Genomic DNA, 12,541 nt, shown 5'->3' with positions numbered 1-12,541 from the left:
TTGTAGCGGATTTTTATTTATTGCAGAGCAGAAGTTGAGATCTTTGATCTTTGTGGTAGATAATAGACAAATCTTTTACTTACGTAGATCACATATCTCTTATTTGTATTTTGGTTTTTGTTGTGTCCATGATAAATTCGTTTAGAAATCGAACTATTCAATGCTTTCAATAAATTTTTACACTGAGACGAGAGCCAGGCCGACATTTTTTAGCATATCCATAATTATAATTGTTGAACGTTTCAATTGCATAACAATAATAATTGTTGTGGTAGAAGCCGTCTGAGCTCTTGAAGTGTATGTGGAGGTGGTTGATGAGAATTCAAAGCTCTTTGTTGGTGAACCATATTGTGTTCAATGATATTGATATCTGGGCAAATGCGGAATAGCATTAATTTCCAGAGCTTCAACGACAATTATCGCACGATAGGGTGGCGTATTATCATGCAAAACTAATAAATTTGGTTGAATAGCAGCATGAAACAAAGGAATAATATTGTCAATAACTTGGTCCATGCAAATTGGCGCATTAATGGTAGCATCAAGCAATAACAATTCTGTAAGTCCATTGAAACAAATGTCTTCCCAAGAAGTATCTGTACCACCTCTGAACGGATAAACTTCCAGAGGATGGGTTCATACCCGAACACACCGACTATCCGAAAACCGTCTCATCTGTGAACAATACAGACCTCTAATGATCGTGCCAATTCATATGCTTAACAGGCCAATTGAAAAGTCCCCGGTCTATCACACAGAACACATTTTTTTGGGAAAATTCGATTTTATTATTCAACAAAGTTGCCTTCGAGGGCGATACAGCGATTATAGCGATCTTCCAACTTTTCGATACCATTTTTGTAGTACGATTTGGCTTTCGCTTCAAAATAGGCCTCAGTTTCGGCGATAACTTCTTCATTGGCGCTAAATTTCTTTTCAGCGAGCATTCTCTTGATATCTGAGAACAGGAAAAAGTCAATGGGAGCCAGATCTGGCTAATACGGTGGATGCAGAAGCAATTCGAAGACCAATTCATGCAATTTTGCCATTATTTTCATTGATTTGTGACACGGCGCATTGTCTTGATGAAACAGCACCATTTCATTTTCAAATGGGGCCGTTTTTCAACGATTTCATCCTTTAAACGATCCAATAACGCTATATAATGATCGCTGTTGATGGTCTGGCTCTTTTGGAGGTAATGAATGAATATTATACCTTGCGCATCCCTGAATACTGCTGCCACAACCATGCCAGCTGTTGTTGTGTTTTCCTCGCTTTGGATTCGGTTCATCGTGTACCGTCCACTCAGCTGACTGTCGATTGGACTCCGGAGTGACATTATGGAGGCATGTTTCATCCATTGACACATATCGACGCAGAAATTCAGGTTTATTGTACTCAAACAGCTCCAAACACTGCTCAGAATCATTAACACGTTGTTGCTTTTGTTCGATTGTGATCTCGCGCGGCACCCATTTTGCACACAGCTTTCTCATGTACAAATATTCATGAATGATGTGATGTAGACGTTCAGATGGTATCTTCACAATGTCTGCTATCTCGATCAACTTCACTTTACGGTCATTCAAAATTATTTTGTGAACTTTTTAGAGTTTTTCGTCGGTGACAGCCTCTTTTGGGCGTCCTCTGCGTTCGAGGTCTTTGGTGCTCATTTCACCACGTTTAAACCTAGCATACCAATCAATGATGGTTGATTTTCCTGGTACAGACCTCGGAAACTCTTCATCAAGCCAAGATTTTGCTTCAACTGTATTTTTTCCTTTCAAAAAGCAATATTTTATCAGCACACGAAATTATTTTATTCCATCCTATCTCAAATAACAAAAGTAGCTACAGTCACGACGCAATATCTCACAAACTAATGGTCGAAATGCTGTCAAATTTTGACAAGTATCGTTTGAAGGTTGGTACTAACTAAAAATCATATGGATTAATACAAGCACCGCCATCTGTACATCAGACCAGGGACTTTTCAATTGGCCTAATATTAGCTCATTCCAATCGAATCCGCGTATTATTTTGGGTTAGTGGATTCCTTCTCAAAAGTGGTCGATAATGTAGATTATGCCTCGAAGTTTTCGAGAAACACCAAAAAACACCAGAAGCGTTCAAAGGCCGTTATTGCATTTCATGATTCGACAAAGTACTCAAAGGGGGACCGCGTAGCGGAACACAGCGTGGTTCCTTAGGACTCGAAGGCTCTTTCCGTGTAGACACAGTCAGAAACCAATCTTGTGCATACGTGGTAGATATTGGGCGACCACTTCTCGGTCTTTCGGTCATGTTTCCAGTTTCTCGGTATCGATAGATGAGTTGGGAAACTACGCTTCCACTAACTTGAAAGAAATTCGAGCATCTCTCTGATTATGCCCTGCCTCGATCATACAAGTAGGCTTCATCCACACAAAGTTTACGTCTAGGCATTATTGAAAAATGAAATTTTGAAGAACGTAAAACAATAACTAACCCAAATTCTTAAATGACAAGAATTTTCCTGAAACTGAAAAGTTATCGAACGAGAATCAAAAAATCATTTGGATAAATTTACGTAGGGTGACAATTTTGCTTTCTTTTCCGAAATTCATGGCTTGATTGTAAAAAAAAACTGGTTATACATTTATGATTCAAAGTATTGTCCATCGCTGGCAACTAATTTCTCCTATCTTTCGGGTAGCGTACGAATCCAGTCTCGAAAAACTGATGATTTTTCGAAGCGATCCACGAATCGATCCAATTTTTTACTTCATTATAAGACCGGAAGTGCTGGTCAGCTAGGCCGTGTGAAGTTGATCGAAACAAGTGATAGTTCGGGTAGGTAGTGGGTAGGGTAAGACTTCTCACTTCAACGTTTTCAAATATGTCTTGACCACTTTCGCAACATGGGGTCGGCCATTGTCATGCTGTAAAATCAATTTATTATGTATCTCGTTGTATTGCGGCTGTTTGTTTTTCAATGCTCGGCTTGAACGCATTAATTGCGTTCGATAACGATCGACTGTGATTGTTTCAGTCGGTTTTAACAACTCATAATACACTACGCCGAGCTGGTACCCACCAAATACAGAGCATGACCTTGGAACCGTGAATATTTGGTTCGGCCGTCGGCATGGAAGCATGGCCGAGATATCCCCATGATTTTCTGTACTTGGAATCATCGTAATACTTTTTCGTCTCCAGTCACAAGGCGATGCAGAAATCCCTTCCGTCTTTGCCTTGCAAGCAGCTGTTCACAGGTAAACAACCGTCGTTCAACATTTCTCGGCCTCAACTCGTACGGCTAACAATTTCCTTGTTTCTGAATCATTCCTATGACTTTTGAACGTTTTGAAATGGCTTGTTGCGTCACTCTTGATGATCCTACCAATTCTCGTTGCGTTTGACACGAGTCTTGATCAAGTAATGCCTCCAATTCTGCATCTTCGAAAAACTCTTCTCTTCCACCGACGTCAAAATCATCGTTCTTGAAGCGTCAAAACCACTCTCGGCACGTTCTTGCAATAGTGGCCTCACCAAAGGTATATGGTGAGCATTCGATGAGCACCATCCGCAGAGTTCTTTATATTAAAGCAGAAAATTAAAACCTCCCGCAAATGACAAAATTTGGCTCGTAAGCTGTCATGTTTAATCGAGAATAACTTTATGATGCAGACATAAATCGACTAATATTTCGATGGCTTTATGTTTACAAATACCTAAGCTTATGGTCTGACATCTACGATCTGTTTATTTCGAATGCCACTTACCGCTACAGTCATCTATTGCAAAACGGCGGAGGCAAAGTTGTACACCTAATAAGAAAGTAGAATGAACAACTTTTAAAACGGCCATAAAATTTTTGAACTTCCTTAACTTTTGTGGCACAGCATAAATGCGATCTGCGTAGGTAAATATAAATTTGTCTATTATTATAAAGATAGATGAAACTTCGGCTGTAGAACTAGAAAATTCGCACGCTAGAGCTTCTGGAATAGTGCTACAGGTATATACCTAGTTTGAAATTCGAATTCCAGCTGTTCTTAAAGATGTTACCCATTCTCCCTTGGAACTCCTTAAGAGACCAGACATGGACAATTTCCGGCTCAGTCTGTTTCCCAGTTTGGATTATAAAGGCCTTTATAATTCTCTTATACCACTTTTGGAAGCAGCCCCTTTGATACAATACGGAATACACGGTGAGAAATGGAATATCACTCTGAATCGATATAAATATATAAACACGCTTGTGTCATTTCGGCGAATCTACTTTATTAATGTGTTGGTCTTACAGCCTTCGGACAAGCGGTCCTTCAATGTCTGGGATGCCTCTTACCGTTTTTAGAGTCCGATTTGATCGACAATCTACCTCATTTGGCAGCATCAGCTATGGTTTTTCTACCTCCTAGTGTACATCAGGACATCATCAATTCCCTATGTTTTTATATTTTACCCTTCACAATTGGTGAGTATTTACCCACAATATTTATCGAATGATATTACTAGGTAATATTGAAAACTACATAGGATACGAAACCCCAAACAGATTTATGCAGAGAATAAGAATAAAGAAAAAAAAAAAAAGAAGTACAATTTCAAGTATGTAATAATATCATACGATATTAATTATCTATCTGGTTAATGTATCAGCAGAAATGCCATCAACATAACCATTGTCAAACAGAAGACTTCCACGATATTACGTAGGAATCATAATCGAAAGTAACCCAAGGAGAATGCATGTCATCAAGGGTGAAACCGGTATATCGCTACTCTCCCTTGATGACATGCATTCTCCTTGGGTTACTTTCGATTATGATTCCTACGTAATATCGTGGAAGTCTTCTGTTTGACAATGGTTATGTTGATGGCATTTCTGCTGATACATTAACCAGATAGATAATTAATATCGTATGATATTATTACATACTTGAAATTGTATTTCTTTTTCTTTTTGTATTTTCTTCATTCATTACCAAGTATCAGCCATTTTATTTATTGAATAAGAATAAGTTCAATATTTAAATCAAAATAATATTCACAATGAAGAACGGCAAAATTTATAATGAAAATTGCTTTTATATACAGAGGAAGTCTTTTACTTGTACATATATTTTAATAGTATCAAAAAGAACAATTTTTTCCTTCACCTTTTTATAGTACCTATTATGTGTTTGAGAATGTTATCAAGTTAGAAAACCTCCATTATTTCTCCCACGTAAACGCTGCATAGCTGAAACCTTGGATAACTCAATTTATAAATGAACTTTCTATATACACAAACTTTCAGTGACACTTAATGGATAGAACCAGCGCGTATATTTATAACCCAGCATCATTTATTGCTTCAATAATAGAAAAAATTTCTTGGGAGTCGAATATCAAAGATAACCATAAAATTAGAATTCAGTTAGGTAGTATTCAAGTATTTCAACTTGCATATAAACTATTTCGTTAAATGCTGGCTTATTAGTCACTTCACAGCATTAATCAGAAGTTTGTAGTTGAATCCTAATTTTGAAACATCCTGTGGAATAATTTGTGGTCAAATTTTTTCAAATTACCAATTTTCATCAAGATCCATCTCTTTTCAAAATGTTGGTTTTTGTTTATGTCATTCAAGTGAACTTGTTCATTTTTAACAGAGAAAAATGAGCTTACCATCAACGGTTTACTTTAAGAAATGAAATATTCCTCTTAGGCTATTCGAAACCTAACCGACAGTATGAACCTACAAAGACGTATGCAGGCAGTAAATAAAAAATTATTGATCTGATTTAAAAAAGAATGTTTCTTAAGGTTATTTACTCTACAGTTGAATTGATTTGTTCTGATTTTTTACTTGAATTCAATAAGTTTGCATAAAATAAATTTTGAACTGATTGATTTTCATTATAACTGAACAACATATTTTTGCCTTCTCATTGGTAGACTCATAAAAATAAAAAATTTTCTCTATCTCTTCAACTTGGGTGAAATATATATTTATCCTTCAAAAATGAACGAGTGCACTCAAAGCCATGAACAGTAATTCTTGAAGAAAATTGATTATTTGAAAAAATATTATCACGAAATTATTCCATAGGATGTTTCAAAATTGGGGTTTACCAACAAACTTCTGATTTACCCAGTCTAGTGACTGATTAGCCAGTATTTAACAAAATATCGACTATGCAAGTTGACATTAATCATTCTATCTACGGTTATCTGAAAGAATTTCGAAAATTGAGCTAAAAATAAGAAAACTATAAAACTTCAAATTTCACCCAATATCAACTTGTTGCGGCTTTTTGCACCTTAATGTATTTATTGAACCCCTAGTCCAATTTTGCCAGCAACAAACGAAAATTTTTCAGCTCTCAGCTCTTTTCTTTTAGGGCCATTTTTGAAATTATAATTATTTTCTTGAATTTGACGACAAAATTCGTCATCATTGGGTCGAAACTTATCGTTTGAGACCATTCCTGGCTCAACATTCGAAATTCACATTGTGACGAAACATTGAAGCACCTAAAGAGCCATATCTATAAATTCATCGAGTAGTGGAGGAATTTAAAATACTAAATTCAAATAAGGTATATAAAGGTAAGTCAACTGAGATCGTGACACAAATCCTTCGACAAAGCCGATTGCAAAGCAGCTTTTCCATGATGATATTTACCTTGTCTTAGAACACTGTATTTTCATTTCGACGAATTTATTCTGAAATAATGTTCGATTCTTTTCAACGGAATTGGATTGGAATACATAATTCGAAAAGCTCAGCTTTAACTGACGTTCTCCAGAATATCATTGGAAGCACTCCACATCAATGTTTACAGAAAGATTTTCCTTTTCATGCCAATGCAACGGTGAATGCAACGGAATGCTGAGTGTAAAACCAATTCCCAATAGATTTTCATATCGCAATATAGAAGAAAAAGCCCGACGAAAAATTCCTCGCGAAGAAAAATTACTTCGTCTTTGAAAAATAAAATTCCAGGATAGATGAAATACCATAAAAATGTGGAAAGCTTCAGGTGGAATTCCCGCTGCAAAATGCGAGGAATGCATGTGTTTGGAAATAGTTATTTTTCCAGTTTTCTGGACTTATATTTTTTATGTGATTTAATTTGAAAAAATATACAGAGGGTTCCGGTAAGAGTGCGACAAACGGATACCATGAATGAAGGTCATCATGGAGGACTCGTATCATGAGGTTTCACAGTTCAACAACTCTTCAACTAATCGACCGAAAAATTTCAAATTTTGAAGTCTTGTACTGGGGGTAATAACACCCCAAAGTCCCCACCCCCCGAGATTTCTAAATTATCAACGAATTCTCGCTAATGCCCGCCACTCACGAAGCGTTTCTTCCAACGTTTGGTAGCTAGTGTCGAAGAGATTCCAGTCGGGCAGTCAAGTTCATACTCTGATTTACAGTCGTATGGCCGTGTCCCGAGTTGTCTGACTGGAATCTCTTCGACGCTAGCTACCAAACGCTGGAAGAAACGCTTCGTGAGTGGCGGGCATAAGACGAAAACCGAAAATTTTTCCATTGATCATTTTACTTTTCTTTGAAATCCACACGGCAGTAAAAAATCGAACCCTTTTACGGTTTATGAGTTTATTATCGCTTTCAAGATGAGTAATTTTATTGCACTACGAGCACGTCTATGTCCGAGGTTTATTATCATAGTTTCCTTTATCTATCCGCTTTCTCAGCCTCTTATTTGCCATCTGTGATTTTTGCATTCGTCATCGATATACAACCGTTGTCTTCGGTTTTTTGTATCATTTCCGTCACAAATTTCAATACTGAACTGAGGAATTCGCATAGAAAAATTGTCTGGGATATGTTTTAGCATTTATTGTGTTTCATTAAAATTGCAATTTTAATGAAACATCAGTTTCGAATTGACTATATCTACACGGTGTTCCTAAATTGGAGGTACAAATGAAAACGACCGATTTCTCGGATCATTTCAAGAAAAAATGTAATATTACATGAGTCCCCTAACACTCTGTTTTTGAGATACAGGTGTTAAAGTTGAAGTTTTTTTTCACATAGAACCATCCCTTTAAAAGATAAATCAATTTGAATTGGCCATTGATATTCCAAAGTTTTCATCATGTAATATGCTAATTTTGAATGCAAATCCACAGGGTGATATTTTTTCTGAAAAAGTGTAGGATTCTTTCCTCCCGAACTATTTTCTGGTGAACCGCTGGTAGTTTAGAAAAATGTGAGAAGAATGATACAGAAAACCGAAAACAACGGGTAAGTGTATACCGATGACGAATGCAAATATTACATATGGCAAATAAAGGAACCGAGAAAGCGGATAGATAAGGGCACATAATAAACCTCGGACATGGTCGTGTTTGATCAGTAAAAATTTTCGTTCTTCGTCTTCACGAGAATTCTGCAATTTTATATTTTGGAAATCTTGGGAGGGGTAATTACCCCCAGTACCCCCCATTTCTACGCCCTCGAACATCTAATATTCACGAAAATAGAAAAAGCATAAACTTTTTCCAGATTTAAGAAATATTGAGGGAAGGCTGACAAAAGGGTGACTTCAAAATTTTTAATCATTCGGCCCATTAGTTAAAGAGTTATTGAACTATGAAATTTCACTCATAGGATGATCATCACCCTGTATATCCCAAAAGTATCGTTTGTCGCATCCTCCCCGGGAATACCTGTATAGACGCATTTTCATAAATACTCTGTCCCATTTTTAAGAGCGTGCAGATTATAAATCCAAAAAAAAACCATTTTCCGGTTAATTCCTGCATCAGAAAATCATCCAATCATTTTCATTCTAGGCATAAATTGGTTGTGCTTATAAGCTGGAGAAATGCTACCTTCTGTTCATGAATATACCTTTTCATGTTCTCATACAACAGCATAGGAATTACGAAGTTCAAGGCGAGGCAAATGCCGTATAATTACGTTCGTTATTGCACTTTTTGTTAGATTTGCTCTCCTATAACAAACTATTGAATGAATAGGAGTGGAAGAATATCCTGGAGCTGTCAGGAATTTTCAGTTATTTGTATTCAAGGAAAAAGTTGCTTTTTCTTTCTGGTTAGTTGCTCACAAAAAGAATTTCGCTATTAAGAATTTTATGGAGCACGCTTTGAAATCCAATTATGTAATTTCACGATACGAATAAAAATATTTTCGAAATTTGAGGAAGGAAACAGTTCACAACAAAATTAAATATTTCTCGAGTATTTACACCTTATCAAAATAATTTTCGTCTTAATAAAAATTCCTCATACCGTGCTTCTATGAGTGTTCTTTTACTGGATATAGATTTGAGTAGCAAAAAACTGAAAATGTGCAGTTTTTTACTACTTAAGGGGTTAAACCACCACGTGACTGCTCAGTTCAGAACGAGTTATAGCTTTTTCCTCTTACAATCACCGATTTGTATAGTTTTCGCATAGTTTCTTTGAGCAATAATCAACAGTGTAGAATGATAATATTTTTAATTTGCGAATGAAAAAAAATTTTGGTAACTTTACGTTTTTCGCAAAAGAATTGATAATGTATGTTCACTATACAAGGTGAGCAAATTTCGATGTTTTAGCACTACAACTTTCAAACCAAAGAAGATAGACAAAATCTGATACCCCGTTCTCGGTCTCTTTTTCTGGGAAACTAACTAGAGCAGTATTCATTTTTGGCCACCTTCTTTTGTTTTCGAGTTATAAGCAAAAACTGAAAAACGGCGATATCGAAAAATTGTATACCTCCGCTAATACTGATGGTAGAGCTCTGAAATTAAAACATTATACAGGCACTTTTTAAGTAGAAACCAGTGGCGTGCTCGTCCTTTTAGCAGTGTTTTTGATTACGAATCTATGACCCAAAGTTATATTCTTTCAAATGGGAACACTAGATTTCTGTGCCATTTTTTGAAAGCTTAATTTTTTCTGATTTCCAAAATATATAACATCATATGGTTTGTATCAATATAAATAATAGAAAATGGTCAAAAACTTTCCTTGTATAAGAGTCTCAATATTTCTATGGTTTCAACTGTTGATAAGCACAGAAAAATTGAGTTTCCTATAACAAGAGCAGTGTCCTTCCATCAATCTGATAATTTCCATGCTTTTTACTAATCATTACAAAAGAGGAAAAACCATAATTTAGTGAAAAAAATGATCGACCGTCGTACAGTTCTGCCCTTTAATTATTTGCTGCGTAAATAGAAAAGATAGAATAGATAAAGTGAATGTACACCGTACAAAGTTTTGTCATCGCAGGAGCGCTAGAGGGAAAATGAATGTTTACCTAATATTTGAATGAAACAGTGGTGGCGACGCCAGCTTTCAAAAACAATTGAACCATCGGATTGAATTGGGAAGTGCCATTCGAATTATTTATGGGATGAAAGATTTCATAGTTATTTCAATAAAATGAAGATGACTTTCCATCAAGCAATCCAAGAAAAACTTATAGCTTTTTTGTGACTCTGCAATAAAAATTGTTGACGAAATAATTTGTCGATTCGTATTGTAATTTTTTTCTAGCCCGTCATAACAACAGCTATCACTTGGAACCTAGCGAAGTAAGCCTTTCTGTATCAGCAGTCATAATGATGGTCTTCCAGTATTCCTCGAATCCGGCTCATCACTGTCAACTCCTAGAATGTCTTATGACTTTGAAACAGAATGTTCTGAAAGATGTTCTAAACGTTATAGCCTACGGAACCTCAACAGCAAGATCACCAGCAGCTAAACTACTTTTTTACTACTGGCCAACCTTCAATGCAAACCTACTCGATAGAAAAAATCTTATCGGGAAAATTGCAGGTAAACCTAAGAAAAATCAGATCCTTATACAGTGGATGGAGGTAAAGGAAATAGTTTACTAAATAACTCTACACGTATTGTACTTGACCAAATAACTACTTAACATAACTCCTAATAAATAACCCTCACCCAATCTAAGTTATAACTGTTTTTCTGCTTATGATACCAGTTACGTTAGGTACTTTCGTTTGCTTCAAGGAGATCCGAGTCCTTTTGTGTGCCAGAGGGATATGTGCCCGAATGCTGGAAATGCTGAAGCTGCCAAGGTCTGTTTCGACCATTGTATAGCAATAACTTTCGCCAGTGATACTCCACCACCCCTTTATTTATGTATTGAGTGTGCCAATGAAATCCATAGAGAGCACCCTAATCAGATGTTCTTCGACATATTACATCCTATGCAACAAGTTTCTATGGTGTGTGAAAACAAGGTAAGATTCGAAATCATATCTCCCAAGGTAGAACGTATCCTAATTCCATATATACTAATTGACAAAAAAAACTGCAACACCCAGAAGGAGCTGTTTGAATTAAATTTTTTTTTTGTTAAAACACATAGTATAGCATTGATGCAATAAGATGGTCTATTTCTTTTTGAGAGATACTATCCCAAGCTACCTGGACTTCATTCTCAGAGCCCCCAAAGTCCGTGGGGGCTGGGGTAACTTCCAAGCATAACCCATGGTGTCCCAAACATGCTCTATGGGCGAAAGATCGGGGGCTCTGGGGGGCCATGACAAAAGATTCACATGGGTCGCTTCGAAAAAGTTCAAACTAACTCTGGCAACATGAGGTGGGACAATATCCTGCTGAAATATTGGATTCTCGAGCCGGTTAAGGTAAGGGAGAACATATGGCTCCACTATCTCTTGAAGGTAACGCAGCGCTGTCATATTACCTCGAATAAAGGCTAAAGGTGACCTACTTACATGTGCACCCCATACCATTACGTCTACTGTCCGGTGTACATGACGCTCAACATCAAATTGAGGTTCACGTCTTTCTCTCCAACGTCGTCTAACCATCCTTCGGCCATCATGTGCACCCAAGGAGAATCGAGATTAATCAGAAAAGACGACCTGATGCCATTCCACATTCCAATGTTGACGTTCTCTGCACCACTGTTATAGTTGCCGGCGACTCAAAAGTCAGAAGTAACACAAGATGGGGTCGATAATGCTGCAGTCCAAAAGACCTTATCCGGCGGTAAACCGCTCGGACAGTTACAGGATGGCCTTGTTCTCTTAACCACTCATCAGCCAAAGATCGAGTTGTCGCAAATCGGTCTCTAATGGCCTAAGTCTTAGACGTCGATCTTGAACTTCATTTGTGCGTCTTCAACGTCCGGTTCCTACTCTTCTTCGATTTTGGGTATTATCAAACCACGCTTGATAACATCTCATAACAGTAGTTGGATTTCTGTTCGTATACGGTTAGAGATTTCTCTAAATGACAACGCCTTCCGTAGACCAATAAATCGACCTCTTTCAAATTCACTTAGCTGGCGATGAATTTCGCGTACATGTGCTCTAGGCATTTTAACAACAACAACAATCGCCTTTGGATCTCCTCGAACAGCTGTTTTTTTTCTCCAAATTCAATTATTTACTTCTTGCTACACTATCTTTGTTTCACAAAAAAAATTAAGATTTAAACACCCCCTTCTGGGTGTAGCAATTTTTTTGTCAGTTAGTATATAATATGATCTCTGTTTTGAATTCACAGGGTGCGC

General features: G+C 36.8%; 1 protein-coding gene across 2 annotated transcripts in view; it reads left to right on the top strand.

Moving 5' to 3' along the window:
• LOC123685862 (protein unc-79 homolog) overlaps window positions 1–12,541 on the top strand; it is an 89,003-nt gene that overhangs the window by 33,835 nt on the left and 42,627 nt on the right. Inside the window, exons 4-7 of one of the 2 annotated variants that reach the window (XM_045625721.1) lie at window positions 4,035–4,196; window positions 4,292–4,462; window positions 10,528–10,809; window positions 11,011–11,240. In XM_045625721.1, coding sequence (XP_045481677.1) covers window positions 4,035–4,196; window positions 4,292–4,462; window positions 10,528–10,809; window positions 11,011–11,240 — 845 coding nt within the window. Of the gene's footprint in view, window positions 1–4,034; window positions 4,197–4,291; window positions 4,463–10,527; window positions 10,810–11,007; window positions 11,241–12,541 lie in introns of both variants that reach the window. The other variant, XM_045625720.1, reaches the window with a different exon arrangement.

Source organism: Harmonia axyridis, chromosome X, assembly GCF_914767665.1.
Source record: "Harmonia axyridis chromosome X, icHarAxyr1.1, whole genome shotgun sequence".
In the NCBI taxonomy this organism is placed as follows: Eukaryota; Metazoa; Arthropoda; class Insecta; order Coleoptera; family Coccinellidae; genus Harmonia; species Harmonia axyridis.
This window is presented reverse-complemented; position numbering and strand designations above follow the sequence as displayed.